Source organism: Canis aureus, chromosome 16 (assembly GCF_053574225.1).
Source record: "Canis aureus isolate CA01 chromosome 16, VMU_Caureus_v.1.0, whole genome shotgun sequence".
Lineage (NCBI taxonomy): Eukaryota > Metazoa > Chordata > Mammalia > Carnivora > Canidae > Canis > Canis aureus.
The window spans coordinates 9,313,316-9,332,163 of NC_135626.1; the positions used below are offsets into that span (position 1 = coordinate 9,313,316).

The 18,848-nt window shown below is 50.9% G+C and overlaps 1 protein-coding gene across 3 annotated transcripts in view; it reads left to right on the top strand.

Moving 5' to 3' along the window:
- Positions 1-18,848, top strand: part of CFAP77 (cilia and flagella associated protein 77) — a 130,490-nt gene that overhangs the window by 64,747 nt on the left and 46,895 nt on the right. For 2 of the 3 annotated variants that reach the window (XM_077851187.1, XM_077851189.1), the window contains exons 2-3: positions 9,705-9,804; positions 10,341-10,569. In XM_077851187.1, the coding sequence (XP_077707313.1) occupies positions 9,705-9,804; positions 10,341-10,569 (329 nt within the window). Of the gene's footprint in view, positions 1-9,426; positions 9,608-9,704; positions 9,805-10,340; positions 10,570-18,848 lie in introns of those variants that run through there. The other variant, XM_077851188.1, reaches the window with a different exon arrangement.

The following is an 18,848-nucleotide window of genomic DNA, read 5'->3' on the forward strand; positions in this document are numbered from 1 at the left end:
AGCCAGTTTATTGGGCATCAGCTCTGTGTCACCATGGTTTGTGGTCAACTCAAACACATGGTTGTTCACTCATCTCAGCCGCAGACTAGAGAGCTGGGGTCGTTTGCCCCATTTTACAGATGAGGAGCTCGGGGTCCGGACCATACGGGTATAATTGGCAGCGCCAGTGTCAATCCTGACTTTCAGGTCTGGGAGCCCTGCCAAGTGGGCAGAAGCCATCCTAGCCACCTTCCTACCTTGGGGGCACCCTCTCTTTTAGGAGCCTCTGCTTTTGCCGGGGAGGAAAACTTTCTGTGAGTGTGTGCTCCAGGACAATGAGCCACCTCAGAGAGTGGCTTGGGGCTGTTCATAATTCAGATGACATCGTAGCCAGTTTCTATTGCTTTCATTAAAAAAAAAAAAAAAAAAATCGAGATCATGGTGTTTCTCCTCCCAGCCTCTCACGTTCGCCTTTTGAAAATGCTGCGCGTTTCCCCCTCATCCGCCTAAACCTGCTGTTGAGTTACCGGCCCCCAGAGGCTGCAGGCTCCGAGAGACGCATCCATGCACTTTGCTGCTCACCGCCTTCTCCGAGTGTAATCAAACATCAAGCTAAGTAGCAAATAAATCTCTCGATCTCATAAGCTGCACAGCGAGATCATGTAAATGCAAATGAAGGACCTGGTTTCAAGCTGTCGGGGGGAGGGGAGGGAGCGCAGGGGCCCTGTCACCGTGACCGCCTCAACTGCAAGGGCCATACATCAGTCGCAGTAACAGTCCCTGCAGCACGAAGGGAGAAGGGAGCCCGAGCCGCCCCAGGGAGATGGAGGAAGCAGGCCGGCTGCAAAACACATGCAGCGCTGGCCGTGAGAGCAGGGTGGCCGGGCAGGTGCCATGGGGCCTGGAGAGGTGTCCCGCTGCCTGAGACTCCCCTTGGCCTGAGCTGGGGAGTTGCTCTAGTAAAACCAACTCTAACCGCAGCAGTGGCCGAAGCCACAGCTAGGGCCAGATCCCACTAAACACTCAGTGCAGCCCCGGGAAGTTTTACAGATGCGGAAGCAGGGGCCAGACAGTTTAAGTGACTTGCCCAAGGTCACACGGGCAATGGCAGAGCTGGGCCTCTGTTCTATGTGACATTAATAAGCCGGCTTCCTGCATCCTCACCCTGGCTCGCGGCCTCCCCTCCACCAGGGGAGCAGCCAGCTAGGCCCCCATTATAACCCCCACAATTACACTGACACTGGTTTGAATGTGGCCCTTGACAGGTGCATAGGAAATAGAAACTTATGCTTTAACTCTGCCATTCGACTTTTTCAATTATAAAAGTAAACTCCCAGCACCCTCTCCAAAGGCCCCTATCCCTAACCACATACCCTCACACAATCAGTTACATTAAGTTTCCTTCCAGTATTTTTTTCAATGAAGCTTTTTTTTATACGCTCGCAACCATAGTATATGTAAAATTCTGAACCCTGCTGTGTTTTTTTTTCACTTGACATTATTTTATATGCCTTTGATCATATATGGATGTGGTCTTCCCATGTGTGCCTTTTTAGTATCATTATTCGGTGTTCAACTGCCACTCACACAATGCACATGGTTCAAAGAATCTGGCTTCTAAGACGGTGCCGGAGTCCTTTGATGCATAATGCACCTTATTTCACATGATTGTTTATCTGAGGTTCTCATTATGGAAATAAATAAATATCCTCTATGCTAATCAGGATCACAATTTGCATTTATATTGTGCTTTTCATTCGAGGATCTTAAGTTGTTTTATAATAATGAACTATCCCTCTATGAGCGCAATGGTATGTGTGTGCATACACATGCATGGGTATAGCTATATACAGATATTTATTTAATAACTACCAGGCAATAACTGTGGGATTTCACGTAACTACACTTTAATAGGATGCAGGAAAGTGAGTGGAGGCTTTTCAACTGTCGGACAAACATTCATTTAGTTCAGACGCTGGGCTAGAGGGTTAATGAACTACATTCTGTGTGGCTGCCAGGAAGAGGGAGGGATTCCTCTACGGGGATTTCTCCGGATGGATTGAGTATCTAAGGTAAGTCTAGAACCCACACACTGAGCTCCCAGACTGGAAACCCATCTTGGAAATGTTCATTTATCTAGAGTCAGATCTGGTTCCGGGCCAACCAAGACATAAAAGGTGAACTGATTTCACCCATTTTCACCTCTTGGCTGGGAAACAGGGGCTGGTTAAAAATTTTCAGAAGCATATTGGGTGGGAAATTCTTAGACTTGAATTGCAAGGCCAGCTCGCATGTTGTGAAGTTGTTTCACGAGCACCGGCTTCGGTGAGGCTCTAGGGCTAGGGGGGTGGTCTTTCTTACCCTCAGGTGACTTCAGAGCAAGGTAGCAGCTGGAGGGGAGCGCCATCTGTACTTGCCCCTGTAAAACCCCCATGGTCCTCATGCCAACCAGTGCCTGCTCCGAGGGGGCTTCCGTGAGGGGGTGGGGGGTGAGGGGCTGCCTGGCCAGCCCAATCCGGGGCCTGTTTCCAGAGCCTGGTCCCTCATGCAAGTGGCAGAGGGAGCTTCAGTGCAGAAGGAGCCCAGAGAATCCGGAGACCCCTGGGACAGGGAGAGAGCTGGTTTTAATTAGAGCTGAGAGACGGGAAATAAGGCAGCGAGGGATGACATCTTAATGAGGTTTAATGAAGCTGTCTGCTGATGGGGACAGCTGTCACCCAGAGCTGTATTCCAGCCAAGCCACGTTGTGACAGAGGAAACTCAAAAAAAGGCACAGTTTGAATGCTGCTGAGGAGGGCGGGGTGGTCTGATGCAGAGCCCCGATTCTGCTCCCACCTCCAACACCTCTTGACTCAAGCACCTCAACCACCAGGAGGGATCCCAGCTACTGGGCCATATTTGAACAGCTTCCTACAGTTCACACTTCCCTGCGGTGCAAAGCTAAGGCGTCATGCCTCTTAAAAGACCTTGAGGATTTTGCAGGAGACTCCTTAGAATTCCACTATCAGACATGGGAAATGCCAGAGGGCCTTGCACGTGCGGGCTAAAAGGGATTCACGGATCCCTTCTCTTCCTGAGCCTTGACTTCCCCATCTGTCCACTGGCGATGATGTGACCTCCCTCAGAGCGCTGCTGGGGGGTCAGCATGTCTGGGAGAGCTGAGTTATCTACCTTGGCTATTCCATTTACTACTGGGGTGGCCTTGGCCAGGTGTGAACCTTCGGGTTTCCCATCTGTAGAATGGGAAGCCTACCTCCAAGTGGGATTAGCAGGGTTCAGGGGGGAAGCACAAGAATTTCTCAGGACAGAGTAAGTGCTCAGTAGAAAGGTTTACTAAATAAGATCAGATTGCATGAGCCCCACACTTAAGAGGTGCTCAGTAAATGTTAGCTCTCTTCCTTGTTTCTTTCTTCACTTCTGCAGCAGACAGAGGGTGATGGTTCCAAGGCATCCCCGTGTGGGGAAGGTACTTACAACCTTCACATGGCCCAACAGCCTGGCCATGTCACCTGCCCCAGGACCTTTGCACATTCCAACTTGAGAGCTGTTGCCTCTGGGCTGCCCCTCATCCTGTTCTGGGCTGGGCCAGGGGAGGGGGGGGTGCGGTTGGTGGGGGCAGGTAGCGTGGGGGTCTGAGTGGCCAATTAAAGTGGAGATTTGTGGCCAGTCTCATCAGTTTCATGGATATCAGACTGGGGTTGCCATGGCGAAGCCGGTGACTACTACATCAGACCTGAAGTCACCTTCCCTTTCAATGGCAGCTGATCTCAGATGTCTGTCATGACTCACTTGCCTGCATCTGGAAGTTCAGGGTCAGGAGCTCTGATCCTCAGCTGGCTTTACGTGGCTCCCCTGAGGTGCCCAGAGACCTGCAGAGCCCTCCACTGAGCAGCTTTCCCCTGGAGGCTTCTAGAAGGGCTTTGTGGACAGCTGGGAAAGGAGGCCCAGAATTGGCTCCAGGCCCTCACACCTCTGGCTCAATGTTCCTTCCTGCTTCCAAGAAGCCCCTCGGAGAACCCTTGGCTCTCTGGCTCTCCCTGGCTGACCCACTGGAACCTTCTTCAGGTTGACTCTCTCCAAAATGCCAATCCAAGGTCGGCATCTTTCTTTTTTTCCTGCATACTTGTCCCTGACCCAGTCAGGACTTTCCGTCCTGTGTCCATGTCACATCAGCCTACAGTGTTTTCCGAAGGGGCAGCTCTTGCCAGAACTCCAAGCTATTCGTGAAAACAGCGGACTTTACCTGGGGCCGTCCTGGGCATCAGGCTCCCGAAGTGCATGCTCTGTGTGTGCAGAGGGAGGGGCAGTGCAGAGGCCAAGGCACATCCACTCTGCACGAGCAGCATGTTGCCTGCAGAGCTAAGATGATGGGTATACTAAATGCCAACTGAGCAGTTCAGAGGCAGCAAAGACCACATGGAGTCAGGCGTGGGTTCAAATCCTGCCTCGGCCACTCATTAGCTGTGCAGCAGAACAGGCCTTCCAGTTGCCCGGGCCTCTGTTTCTCCCCCGGAAGCTGGGCCAGTGGTGACCACTTTGCAGGGTTATTTTAAGCCTCAGAGGTGATGGAGGCTGAGGAGCCTGGCTCGTGGTCACCAGGATTACAGGGGTCACTGTGGTCAGTGGTGTTGGCACAAAGTGGGCTGGGGAGCTTGTCTCATTGGTCAGCTGAGCTGGTCATGGGTGAGTCCGCTGCTCCTCTGGGCATTCACATGTGAACACAGGGGTCCCGAGGCACCCGGCCTTTGGACCTAAAGGCCTGAGCTGCCCAAGGTGGAGTTTCAAGCACAGGAGAGTTTGGGGCTGGGTGGAACCCCAGAAAAGATCAGGGAGCACTCCCACAGCACTAGCCTGGGATGCTCTGCGCACAGCTCTGGGGGTGCGCTTGAGACAGGCCCGGGGATCCTTTGTTGTCCTACAGGTGACCCTCTCGGATGCTGGGGTGTGACCTGCCCAAGAGGGAAGCCAGTCCAGCTGTGGGGCTGGAAGGCTGAACCTCCTTCTCGGCTGAACTCTTGGAGAGCCCTACCTCATTCCGCCGGCTGATCCTGCTGCCTGGAGAAGTTAGCGCATATGACAAAACCAACACTCAGGCAATTCCGGGCACGAACCCACCATCGCAAAAGCACACAGCAGAGCGCCCTTTGGGACTTGACAAATTGTTTTTGTGCTACTGCTGCCAGTGCTTACACTGTGCTTGCGCGAAGAGGGGGTACCCCATGGTGCTCGAGAACACAGTGCTCCTTCAACCCGTAGCCATGGCCACATCACAGATGAATGGGTTCTGAAGGAGGCCTGCATGCAGGACTGCACGGCCTGCGGGGCACCCACGTCAGGTCAGGAGGCAGTAGGACCAGCACCCCCGAAGCCCCCTCGAGCTGCTTTCAGCCGCCACCCCTGCCCCAAGGACTCCCGGCATCCTGCAGGGGTTCGAGCCCCTTTTGCTCGGCCCTTGCGTGTCTGGCTCCTCTCACCCTGCACTTCATGCGAGAGCTGCCGTATGGTTGTGTGTGGCTATTTTTTTTTTTTAAATTGTTGCCATAGAGTGGGACTTCCCAGCCTGGGCAGTACTGGCATTCAGGGCTGGGTAATTCTTCATCGTTGGAGGTGAGGCCTGTGTTGTGCTTTGTAGGACGGTTAGCAGTAGCTGGCCTCCACCCACCCCGTGGAAGGCAGTACAGCACCCCTTCCCAAGTTGTGACAAGGCAGAACGTGTCTGACATGGCCAGGTGTCCTCCGGGAGGGCAAACCTGATTGAGAACTGCTGCTACGGGGCGCTCTATGGAGCAAATACGTCACGACTTTTTTTATCCACTTATAATGGCCATTTGGATCGTTTCCAGTACCTGGCTAGTAGGGGTTGAGGTGCTGTGAGCATTCTCAGACATGTCTTTGTTGAACATGGGCACTCATTTCTGGTGCATGTCTGGGGGGAACTGTTGGGATACCGTAGCCATATGTTTAGCTTTAATAGATATCGCTAAACAGTTTGCCCCAGTGGCTGTTTATACCTCCCACGAGGTGCATCTGTGTTCTGGTTCCTCCACATTCTCACCAATAGTGTTGAGTTTTTACTTTTTTTTTTTTTTAAGATTTTATTTATTCATAGAGACAGCGAGAGAGGGGCAGAGACACAGGCAGAGGGAGAAGCAGGCTCCATGCAGGGAGCCCGACGTGGGACTCGATCCCCGGTCTCCAGGATCACACCCTGGGCTGCAGGCGGCACCAAACTGCTGAGCCACCAGGGCTGCCCGAGTTTTTACTTTGCATTGCTCAGAGATTAAACAACTTTGAAATCTGGATCTTGGCCACTTGGACATCCTCTTAATGAAGTGCCTGTTCAAGTCTCTTGCTCATCCTTCTATAGGATTGCTGGCCTTTTTTTCTTATTAATTTGTAGCTGCTCTTTATATACGATGGATAAGGTTCCTTTGCCAGGTATATGTATTGCAAACATCTTCTCTCACTGTGGACTGAGATTTTTAGAGCTAGAGGCAATCCGTGCTCCCCCAATCCAACTCCTGAGTGCACTTGACTATGGGGTTACTCGGTCAGTTGTCCTTTTTACAAAACAATAAATTTCATAAGGGCCAAGACTTTGTGTCTGCTTTGTTTGCCCTAGAACTCCCAACACAGGACTGGGTGCAGAGTAGGTACAAAATAAATATTTGAGGAGTGAAAGAATGGGTGATCCTCCCATGGGATGACTCTTGCAGCCTAAGGCTTCAAGGCATTTGGGCAGTGGTTGATTCCAGTCAACTGTTGGTAAAAAGTGCAGAGATAGGCACCCATGTGCTTTTCCGCCTCCCCACCCACCCCACCCCACCCCCAACATAACAGCCAGCTCTTGAGTCTGTCTGTCCTTTCTCTGCCAACTGGAAGTCTGCCCACCTGCACCTGCCCTGAGGGAGGCGGCGGGGTGGGGGAAGCCTCTCCTGGAGAAGTCACATTTTAATTAACTTCCCCTGCAGTCACCAGAGAGGCCAGATCATTTTCAAAAACAAATGAGAAGCCAGAGCTTTGTCTGCAGCTCAGAGTGAGTCTTTCAGAAGGAATTCAAGGCAAACCACCCAGCAGAGGCCCCATGCACTTGCCTGGAACCCAGGGCTCCATCCTTTTCGAGGGAAGTGGGGCCTCCTGGGATTTGAGTTGGGAAAGAAGAGGGAGAACGATGTGTAGAAGAGGGGTGATAGGGTCTCCAAGGAGGCATTTCATTCATTCATTCATTCATTCATTCAGCCCCTACTTGCCAGCATCTTTTCAATGGCACAGGGAGAAAGAGGGGTGAGGATAAGGGGGCAGGGGGCACAGGGGCGATCTCTGTACCTTCTGCTCAATTTTGCTGTGAACATTAAACTGCTCTAAAAAAAACAAGGTCCAGTGGCACCCAGGTGGCTCAGTCGCTGAAGCGTCTGCTTTGGGCTCGGGTCATGATCTCGGGGTCCTGGGATCGAGCCCCGTGTCTGGCTCCTTGTTCTGTGGAGAGCCTGCTTCTCCCTCTCCCTCCTGCTCGTGCTCTCTCTCACTGTCTCTGTCTCTCTCTCTCTCAAATAAATAAATAAATAAAATCTTAAAAAAAAGGTCTATCTTTAAACAACAACAACAACAACAACAAAAACTAAAAAATAAACCTTAAAATAAATGAAGAGTGAGAGTACATTCTACTGGGAGAGGCATGTTAAGCTGATCATCATGCAGTTAATGACTTGATTACTCTGCTTTGTAATTTCTAACGGCTTTACTGACACTAAGTCACACAGTGTACAATTCACACAAAGAAAGTGTACAATCCAGTGGCTTTTCGCTTATTCCCAGACTCATGCAACCATCACTACCATCAATTTTGGGATACGTCTTAGCCATCACTCCCCACCCCAAACATTCCAATCCCATCCCCCTCCCAGCCAGAAGCAACCACGAATCTACCTTGTGTCCATTTGGACTTGCTACTTGAGCCATTTCAGGTCAAGGAAGTCATGCAGTACGTGGTCCTTGGTGCCTGGCTCTTTCCCTGAGTGTCATATACAGACCCAAAGCCCTTCTGTGCTGCAGAGGTACTACTGGGCAATTTTGAAAGTGTCCTGTAGATAGAGCTCACCCTAGGGTGCCGTATGACAGGGAAAGTCTGGACTGAAGGCAACCCGGGAGAGCTTCACAGAGGAGGAGGTTTTTAATCTTGGGCATTTATTGAGCACCTGCAATGTGCCAGCAGGAAGGGGAAGGCCATAGAAGTCATGGTTCTGTCTGTGTGGGATTTTATCATCCAGACATTTGGGTGGCTCATGGGTATTCGTTTAGCCAGTGGATCTGAGCGTGGGCTGGAGACAGACGGCTGGTGTTCAAGTCCCAGCTCTGCCACTTTCTACTGTGTGGCCTTGTGCCAACTGCCTGACTTGTCTGTGCCTCAGCTTCCTCATCGGAGAAATGGGGTTAGCAAGGGGGGCTGCCTCACAGGGCAGCTGTGGGGACTCAAGGAGAGGCGCAGGGGAAGGGCTGAACATTGTATCTGGGACACGATCAGAAGTCAACAGAGGCTCCATGAAGCAGAGAGGAGTTGTTCTAAGCATCATGAGGAGTAGGACCTCTGACCTCAGGAAGCTGCTCCGCTAAAGAGCTGCAGGGCGATCTAATGATTAGGAGTCCTGGCTGGAGGCCCGACCCAGCCCCGTGTGGAACCCAGCCCAGCCCTTAGGAGCTGTGGGTCACGACCGCCTCTCTAAGCATCCACTCCCCTGTCTATAAAATGGGGAAGTCACGTGGTCAGTTATAGGGCCATTTGTTCCTACATCTCCCTCCTGGGGGGCAAGGAGGAGTGCGCCAGAGACGCCGAGAATGAGAGCGGCACCTGGGTGACTCAGTGGTTGAGTGTCCGCCTTTTCTTTTTTTTTTTTTTGGATGTTTTTTTATTGGAGTTCAATTTGTCAACATATAGTATAACACCCAGTGCTCATCCCGTCAAGTGCCCCCCTCAGTGCCTGTTACCTTTGACTCAGGTCGTGATCCTGGGGTCCTGGGATCGAGTGCTGCATCGGGCTTCCCACAGGGAGCCTGCTTCTCCTCCTGCCTGTCTCTGCCTCTCTCTGTGAGTCTCTCATGCATAAATAAATAAACTCTTTTAAAAAGAGAGACAGAGAGACAGAGACTCAGAGAGTGAGGAAAGCTATCTAGCCACTCTGAAGGTGATACAGGCCTTGTTGCCATAGCCCCACCTGCAGGTGAGGATTTGAGAAGACTTCCACATCTTCACGAGCTGCAGTGAGCGCCATATAAGCCATCGTGTTTGGTAGGAATGAAGAGTCAGGTAGGAAAGATGCCCCCCACCCCACCCCACCCCAAGGGGGCCTCCAGGTGAATCTCTGTGAACCAGGCCTTCCAGCATATCTGCGTAGGTGAGTCACCTCCAGCTCCAGGCAGGCAGATCTGGGCTGGGCCCCAAATGCACCTACACTGGACAAATGCGCCTCCTCTTTCAAGGCCTCAGGGGTCCTCCTGACTTGACTCTGCTCGCTTGTCCCTCAGCATGAGCACCCCGGCAGCCTCCTCCAGCGGGAAGAAGTGGCCCCTTCCAGGGAGGCTCAGTCATCCACACCCTGGCAGCCCTGCGGTCACCCACAGGGCCTGTGGCAAAGTGAGCAGGTCCCATGACTCTCACTGCTGAATTTGGTATCATGTGGTTGGTCCGGTATTCCACTCCTCACCCCTGATCTCTATCTTTCCCCAAACAGGCTGAACTCGGGAAGCCCCGAGAAAGAAGCTGCAGTCTGCCTGGGATCGACTTTAATTATGGACTCTACATCCGGGGGCTGGATGGAGGCGTCCCCGAAGGTGAGCAAGCCGACTCTGCACCTCAGGGGATTGAGCTCTCAACCCAGCCTGGCCACTCGGCAGCAGGCCACGCTCCGGGAAAAGAGCCAAAGAGTCACGGTGTCTGCCCCGCAGCATGATTCTGATAGAAACCACAGTCAGGGCTTGGCCGAGATGGGGAGGTCCAGGCAGGGCCCAGGTGAAAGGAAGCAGGGACATAGCACGGGCCCCAGCCAGTGTCCAGCCTTGTCCCCAGGCAAGGGACTATGCTCCGTCCCGTGTGAGCTTTGAGCACAGAAGGGGCTCAGGCCCGACCCTCTGATGGCCTCAAGGAGGTAAAGGCCAGGCCGACCCAGCTCCACTAAAGATGCTCAGGTGCCCTGTGGGATCTCTGGGGATCCTGACCCCTCCCTTCCCAGCAGGCTGAGCAGGGCTGTCCCCGTAGCAGGCTCTGGGCTCATGGGAAGGTATGCATACCCGGTTCTCCTCAGTCAGGTGTCACCGTCTGCTTCCTTCCCTGACTGCCACACCGTGGTGCTGTCTCTCCCCACCCCTAGCCATCGGACACTGGAACGTGTTTAAGCAGCAGCCCACCTGCCCCCACGAGCTGACCCGGAACTACATAGCCATGAACCGTGGGGCCGTGAAAGCCGGCCTGGTAACTGCTCGGGAGAATTTCCTCTACCGTCAGCTCAACGACATGCGTATCAGTGACCAGGATGACCGGCACGTCAAGAAGGAACTGCCCTCTCTCCCACCAAATATGACGTTTGGGATCCGGGCACGGTAAGGTAGCTGGCACGCAAGGCTGTATCCCTCGCCGTGGGGCAGGAGGGTGCCCAGAGGTGACTGCATCAGAAAACAATGTGAGGCACGATTTTTGACTCCAGGAAGGGGCGAGAGTTCCAGGCCTGTTTGATCAGTGTGTGTCACAAACCTCGGTCACAGTGATTGGTACAGCAGCACACATGTAACCCGTGTCCCAACTCTGGAATGCATGACACTCTATAAAAGCAGAATGTGGTTGCATGTAATCAAATCTCAACTCAAACTGCCTTGATGTTTTTGTTGTTTTTTAAGTGGGATTTACTGGCTTATATGATTGAAAAGCTCAAGGGTACAGTTTCAGGCATGGCTGGATCTAGGTAATCAAGGGATATGATCAGTGTTTGGTGTGTCTCTCCGTGTTGTGGCTGTGCTTCTCAGTCCTGGCTTCATTCTCTGACAAGCTTCTTCCTCATGTAGCAGAATGACCAGGAACAGTTCCATTTTTGGTGGGAAGAGCACAGAAACTTCAATAGCCTTGAGATTAAAATTCTTTGGTCCAACTTTAGAGCCTGGCCTATCCCTGAACCAACCACCATGCATAGGGATTGTGAAGTATACCGATCGGTCAGTCCTGGGTCACATGTCTGCCTCTGAACCAGTTGCCGAGACCAGGAGATCCTGATGCCCTGATCTGCCAGGCCTGATCTTCTGCCCTTTCTTGGAAGGGGTGGGGTTTGGAATCAGGGTCTACCATCTCAGGGGCTGGTGGTGGGAAAGACGCAGAGATCTGGGATCTGACTCCAGGAGGAGGAGAGCAGAACACAACAGCAGACAAAAACATCTGACGTCCGATACAGCAAGCCTTCCTAACCTGTGCTGTGTCACAGTCCAAATCGGACAAAAATCCCTGATATTTGTGCCTCAACTGTACAAATAAAGAGAAGCACTTGCAGCTGGCCAAATGGCCAGGGGCTGCCAGCTGCCCCAAGCACCCCCAGATGCCCGAGACTGAGAAGCCAGTATCCTGGTCCAACAGTGCCTCTGATTATCTGTCCCTCACCCTCATCTCACTGTTCCTGGATAAGTGACTTCCTCAGGCTCTGCCACCATACTTTATTTGTTCATTTATATATTTATTTGGTGGTTCCTTCTTTATTTTTATCTTTTTCTAATCTTTTTTTTTTTTATCGTGGTAAGCTTTACTGTTTTTAAATGTATAGTTCCCTGGCATTAAGCACATTCACATTGCTGTGAACCACCACTGCGTCTTAGTGGGCGCCTGAATTGCCTTCCTTTTTAAGGTTGAATAATATCCCATTGTACATATATACCACGTTTTGTTTCCCCATTTATCCATCAATGCATTATTTGCATTATTTCCACCTTTTCGGCTATTGTGAATAGTGCTGCTATGAACGTGGGTGTGCAAATGTTTGAGTCCCTGCTTTCAATTCTTTTGGGCATCTGCCCACCAGTGCAATTGCTGGATCATAGGGGATCCTAGGTTAAGTTTTTTTGAGGAACTGCCACAGTGTTTTCCATAGCGTGAGTCACCATACTTTTGCATGCTTTTCCCTTGCCTTTTGACCCTACCTAGTAAAACCTCCTTGTTCTTCAGAGTTCAGCTCAGCATCATCTCTGCGGTAAGCTCACCTACCTTCCATGTAACACGTGGACATCTCTCTACCTAAAATGCATTTCTATTCACCAGCCCTCAAAACCCACAACGTGACACTAGAGACAAATTGGAAAGTCATTCCTGGACTGGCTTATCTAATCGTCTGTACACCATCCTTTGCCCCCTGTCAGTCCCTCCAAGGCCAGGCAAGGTTTCCCAAGATTGCCCGGAGTGCAAGGGGAACAGAGAGTCCCACTATGCGCCACATCACTAGATGAGTCTGGGCCAGTCACCAGTGTCTCCAAGACAGCATGGTTTCTGGGCGCAGCTCTGGCTAGGGGTCAGCCTAGGGTTCTAGTTCTGGCATGGTCCCCAACTATTCTCCCTCCAAGGCTTCCAGTTCCTCCTCTGTAACTCGGCATTCCAGGATTCTCAAGTTATGTTTGGGTTCTGTGCCAGTTTCCTTTCCTTGTCTTTTAAACCCCTGTGCAGGAGGTCTGTGGGGGTAACTTGCCAGCTTAGGCAGGGAGAAATTAGCTGACCTCCCTAAACTGTGTTCTTGACCTGATGTGCTTATATTTAAAATAACAAAGTTTTAGGGGCACCTGGGTGTGCAGTCAGTTGTATCTGATTCTTAGTTTCAGTGCAGGTGGTGATTCCAGGGGTTGTGAGATGGAGCCCCACATCGGGGCTCCCTCCATCTCTGCACCTCTCTACCACTCTCTCTCTCTCAATAAATAAATAAATAAATAAATCTTTAAGAAAAAATTTTTAGAAGACATAGAACATTAGCCATCATCTAGTTCAAAGCCTTTATTTAAAACAAGAAAGCAGGGCACCTGGCTGGCTCCATCGGTAGAGCATGTGACTCTTGATCCTGGGGTTGTGAGTTCAAGCCCCATGTTGGGCATAGAGCTTACCTAAAAAAAAGAAAAAAAGATTAAAAGTAAAATAAATAGGGACGCCTGGGTGGCTCAGTCAGTTGGGCAACTGATTCTTGATTTCGGCTCAGGTCGTGAGATCAAGCCCTGGTGTCAGGCTCTGTGCAGATTCTACTTGTCCCTCTCCCCATGCTCCTCTTTCTCTCTAAAATAAATAAATGAAACCTTAAATAAAAAAAGAAAAAAAGACAAGAAAGCAGAAGTTCAGAGAAGTGAATAGACTTTTCCAGGCAAGTTGTGACCCAGACAAGAACCAGATTTAGAGTCAGGCCGGCAGACTCCCTGTCCAGTGCTCTTTCTTCTACACCTTGCCTCCCTGGGGACTGAGTTACATTGCGAACACCCACAGCTTCTGGTCCTGGGGCTGCGTTGTTCCACGTACAATGGAAACGCTTAAGTCAGCCGGGCTCAAAAAGGACATCCATTATCATCTGGCTTTCAATATAAAATCTTAAATTGCTATAAAACTGAGTGGCTACAATTCCAGGGGAAGGACGTGATGAAGTGCCAGCTATATCTTCTGTGATGGTAAATGGGCTTTGCATATGCAAATTGAATGGATTTTAAAATGGTATTTAATGACAATTTTCGTAGCAGACGTTAACATTAATTGCACAAAAATGAAAATGCTGCATTAGGTTGCTGTTAGCAGCAAATATCGTGGCCATAAAGCTTTATCTTTATCAACAGCAGCCCTTTCTCATGTGACAGGGCAGCTCAGCAAATTGCAAGCAAAAGGGCTTTTACGGAGCAAAGATATCCCCCAAAGCAGGCCCAAATCAGCATCAATTCCGCTTTATTTCTTTGTAAGTGGAGGTTAAGTGGCTGCTGGAAAAGCTTTTACCAAGATGCCCAGCCTGCCTGCAGAGCCCCTCCACCTTACAATGTAAGTGCGAGGAGCAGTTAAAAGATGATCGCCCCTCTCCATAATGGGGCTATTACTTTGAAGTTATGGGGCCGAGGCCCATTTCCTAATGATCACCTTTTACAAGTCTCAATTGTATTTATTTCTTTACTTTAAAAGCATGTTAAAAAACCAAATCTGATTACACACGACTACCCGAGGAGTTGTTGGGGTGATTTGGTCCAATAAATAAATAGACAAAGAAACAAATGAGTGCCATTTACTCACACGTACAGATATGTTAAAAAAAATAATAAAGTCCCATCTCAGACTAAATACATGGAAAACACACTCTAAGCTAGGGATGCTAATGAGCATGCTAAGTGCCACGTGAGGCAAAATTCTGACCACAGCTATTACTCTTGTGCCCCGGTATCAAATCCTCTTGCCCTTTGTGTATCTTACAGTGCACAAAATAACAGGTGTGAGGGGGCAGTGCACAACTCCACCTGCCCACCTTCCCAGCCTCTCCATACCAGACGGGATTCAAACCTGAATTTGGGGTTGTTCAGTTATTTCCTCTCCAGTTAGCTCATTTGGTTTCCAATCCACGCCGATTTATCACAGATTGTCACTATGTTGGAAAAGTACATTTCAGTTCATGAGCTGGTGTGGCTAAAAGAAAGTGGAAGCCCCAAGCAATGATCAGGAAACAGTGCCCACGTGGACGTGGGGTCACGAGCTGGGGCCACGGCCAAGTCAGCCCACAGAGATGTTTGGCCCCTGCAATAATTTTAAAGTTTTGAATGAGTTGCCACTTTTGAAAAGTCAGGCGATTTCTTTCTCTCTCTCTCTTCTTCTTTCTTTCTTTCTTTCTTATTTATTACTTTATTCATGAGAGACCCAGAGAGAGAGGCAGAGACACAAACAGAGAGAGAAGCAGGCCCCTCGTAGGGACTCTGACACGGAACTCCATCCTTGGACCTGGGATCACGCCCCCAGCCAAAGGCAGACAGTCAACCTCTGAGCCACCCAGGCATCCCAGTCAGTCAATTCCATATAAAACCCTGGATTTCCCGCTTCTCCTAAAAAGTCAAGAGCCCGGCAACCGCCACCCTGCCTGGCTGTTTCTCCCCTTGTTTGCTATTTGTCTTGTCCTGGTGGGCACTGAGTTTGCAACCCACTGGTGTAGACTAGCCATCCTGACTCCTCAGCTAACTGCTGGTTCCTTTTGTCCTTTGATAAAGTCCTCTGTTGTCCGCTGACAGCAGCTGCTCTGAACTGGGTTTATGTGTCAGGCACTTCGTGCATGGAATCACCAATGCTAACGTCAGCCCCATGAGGCAGGTATCAATGTATCATTCACTTCTCAGGCCAGGAAAGTGGGTACAGCTTATGGTTGCAAGGTGGCAGAGCAGGACTCGTGCCCTGCCTGGCCGGCCGGCTTGGAACACCACACCTCTCAGATGAGGCAGCTGGCGAGAGCCTGCGCATCACCGCTCTATTGCCTCACCGTCAAATCTCAGGCTTCAAGTCAGGGAAGGATTTTAAATTCTCATTACCCAGGTGTAGGGCCATCACACAGATCTCCAAGCACACTGACCCGAGGTCCTATAAACAGATATGTCTGGAGGCCAGAATGTAACTATTAAAGAAACACTTAATTATTGATGCATTTTAATAAGTGTTTGCAAATGTTCACATGCCCTTGGCACATCTTAATTGTTACTGCTCCTAATTGGTCCAGCATTGTCAGTTATGATGAGTCAGGGATGGCGGGGAGGGGAGGAGCAGCAAGGGCCGGGCAGCAGCTGGTGCTCCTGGCAGATTCTGGGCACCCGGGGCCCTACCACTCTCTTGCCTGGAAGCCTCATGCCGCACGCAAGGCAAGGATGCTACTCTGTGTATGACATGGGCCAGATGAAAGGTAGGTAGCCCCTGCTCTGAACTCATAATGGCAACTACGTATTATTGCTATAATTCCACATCAGGCCTGAGCACCTCCAACACACCCTCTCCTTAAATAACTCTGAACAGCTCAGTGAGCTCCAGTTGGGGCTCTTACATCCCATTAGAAGAAGAGACAGAGGGTCAGAGAGGTGAAATTATTTTTGCCCTGGCCGCCCCGTGCTGGGATGGGGGTTGGTGTGGCCTGGACACTTGTGACAGTGACTGTGGCACCTGCCACAGGATGGAGGTGACGTGGGTAGAGATGCTACCCAGGTTTTCTCTGTGTTAGAGAGGGGTTGAGACGGAATGTGTGTATACACTACATAGAGTGTAAAGCCATTCAGTCTGGATTTTTCTTAGAGCTTTATTTTTTAAAAGATGTTATTTATTTATTCATGAGAGACACACAGAAAGAGGCAGAAACACAGGCAGAGGGAGAATGAGGCTCCACGCAGGAAACCCAATGTGGGACTCGATCCTGGGAATTGGGGATCACGCCCTGAGCCAAAGGCAGACGCTCAATCGCTGAGCCACCCAGGCATCCCTTTCTTACAGCTTTAAATTTAATCTGAAGACAACGAGCTTCCCTTCCAATGTGCCCCTTCTCAGTCCCCTCCCCTTTAGTGGCCTCCCACTTCCTGATAGACAAACTCCTCGATGGGGCACCCAGAATGCACTGGATGCTCCAGGCCGGCTTTGGGCACCTTGGTATCCCTGCTGCTGACCACAGTGCCCTTGCTGGAGGGGGTCCTCAGCAAATACTGGCTGGATGAATCCACCAACAAATGGTCCCACTGGAATCTGAACTCAAAGCCAGTAGCAACGTGCAACTTTGGTAGGATACTTGGTTCACCCACCAATTAGTCTTGTCTAGGACCGCCCCCAGCCCCGGATCCTGGTGCTGAACGCATTCAGACCATGGAGAAATGAGAAACACAAGAAAGGTAGGAGACGCTACCAGCCCACCCTCTGTCTGTGCTGCTGCTCGCCCAGCTATCAGATGCATCATCAGCCTGACGTTGACAAATGTGAAGGATGGAGGAAATTTTACAGGCTGTTAAAAAATGTTTGCTGCCTGACAGGTTTTTTGAATCTTTCTGCCAAGCTGATTTATTTTACAAATTTACAATGGGCCCATCAATCACTCTGGGTTATTTTGTTTCTCCCAGAGCTGACGGCCAAAATCCAAGCCGCCCACCCAAACTCCTATAAAATAATAATAAGCCCCTTCCCAGACAGCCGTCCCAGGGATCCAAGCCAGATTCTGAATGGCGAGCCCAGCTCCAGATCTCCGGGTGGCCTGAATGAAACCAGCCTGACCACGAGGGGGAGCATGTGGATCTCGCAAAGTCCCTCGCACCTGACACACATCCTGCTGGTGAAAAAACCCACGGGGCCAAAAAAAAAAAAAAAAAAAAAAAAAAAAACCAAGGGGCCTGACCGGCTCCCAATACTGACAGTGAATAGTTCTCTGCTCTCCTTGACGCCCTCGTCCTGGAGACCAGGGGCAATGTCAGTTTTGTCCACTGCTACATCCTTAGATACGGTCCAGGGCCTTCAAAGGCTTTGAAACGGGGTTATTGAACGTGAGCACACACAGTCCATTTGAAACCAGAGAGGAGATGGTAAAGCCAGAGTCTTGCATCATTTAACAGACTGTGCTGTGTTGCCCTGTGGTTGATGCTATGAATCGATATTGTGGTTGATGCTGCCCCAAAGGGTGGATGTGTCCCTTGGCCATGTTACTAGAGTCTCAAGTCCAGAACAAAGGGAGGTGACCTTCCTACTCTTTTCTGCGGCTCAGGTCACACCTGTAGCATCAAGTTAAAAAATGTGAGGTCATACATTCGGGGAAGGCCCATTCAACAGGAAAGTGACCAGAGACAGCAGGACTGGGGGTGGGTGGGATGAGGGAGAGAAACCACTATGTACAAAGAACATGACAATAAATGAGGACAGTGGAGGGACTTTGTTCTCAGAGATTTGAGAGAACAAAATGAGGACCCGTGGGTGTGTTTGGAGAGCAGTACTGGTGGCCCAGGTGGCAAAGCCTTTCTAAGCAGCTGACAGGTGCCTCATCTCCTGAAATCCCTACAACTCCATCCAGCAGGGAGTAGCATCTCCGTTTCATAGATGAGGACACTGAGGCTCGGCCAGTGACTTGCCCAAGGCTCACATGGCCAGTTGGTGACAGAGCCAGGATCTGAGCAACGTCTCCTTCCAGAGCCTCTGCTCCTACTCACAGTCTGCATGTTTCCGGGAGGCAGAGCCAGACCCTGGGTGAGGAAATAATTTCTCATCCTGAGCCCCTGGTCTCAGGATGAAACTGAGGCAGGGGGCAGTTATGTCCTGCAGCAAGAGCTCACAGGTTATGAGAGTGAAAGCTTGGGGATTTGGGTCCAGGCAGTTTACTCTAGGACTTAGAACAATCTCACCTTGGGTAGAGGTGTTGGCTGGCACCCCAGATCTGCACATCACTGCCAGGCTGCGTCCCAGGACACCCCAATCTGGGTCCGACAAGGGTCCCCTCCTTGGGGGCTGCCTGCTTCCATGGTCCTGACCTGGGGGGCCTTTTGTTAAAAAGAGGCCCAGGCAGGGAGAGTAGCTGGGAGGAGATGTGGCGGGGGGCCCATCCTCTCCCCCTTCCTCTCTGGGCCCCCTGCCTGACTGCTGCTCCTCCAACCTCCATCGCCCCAAACTCCTGCTCACTCCTTCCTCAGAGGTGGCTTTGTTGCCAGAGTCAGGAACGAGACATTTTTCATGCTTTGCCTTTTTTCCCTCCTGGCTCTCCTGCAGCCCAGACAGAGATTTATTCCCGGCCTGAGGCTCTGGGCGTTCGGAGCAGGGAGGGCTCAGGGAGGCGCTGTGGGCCTATAATGGATAGGGCCGCGCTCCCCTGGGGCCTGGCCCTCCCGAACCCCATCCATCAGGAGCCGCTTGGTGC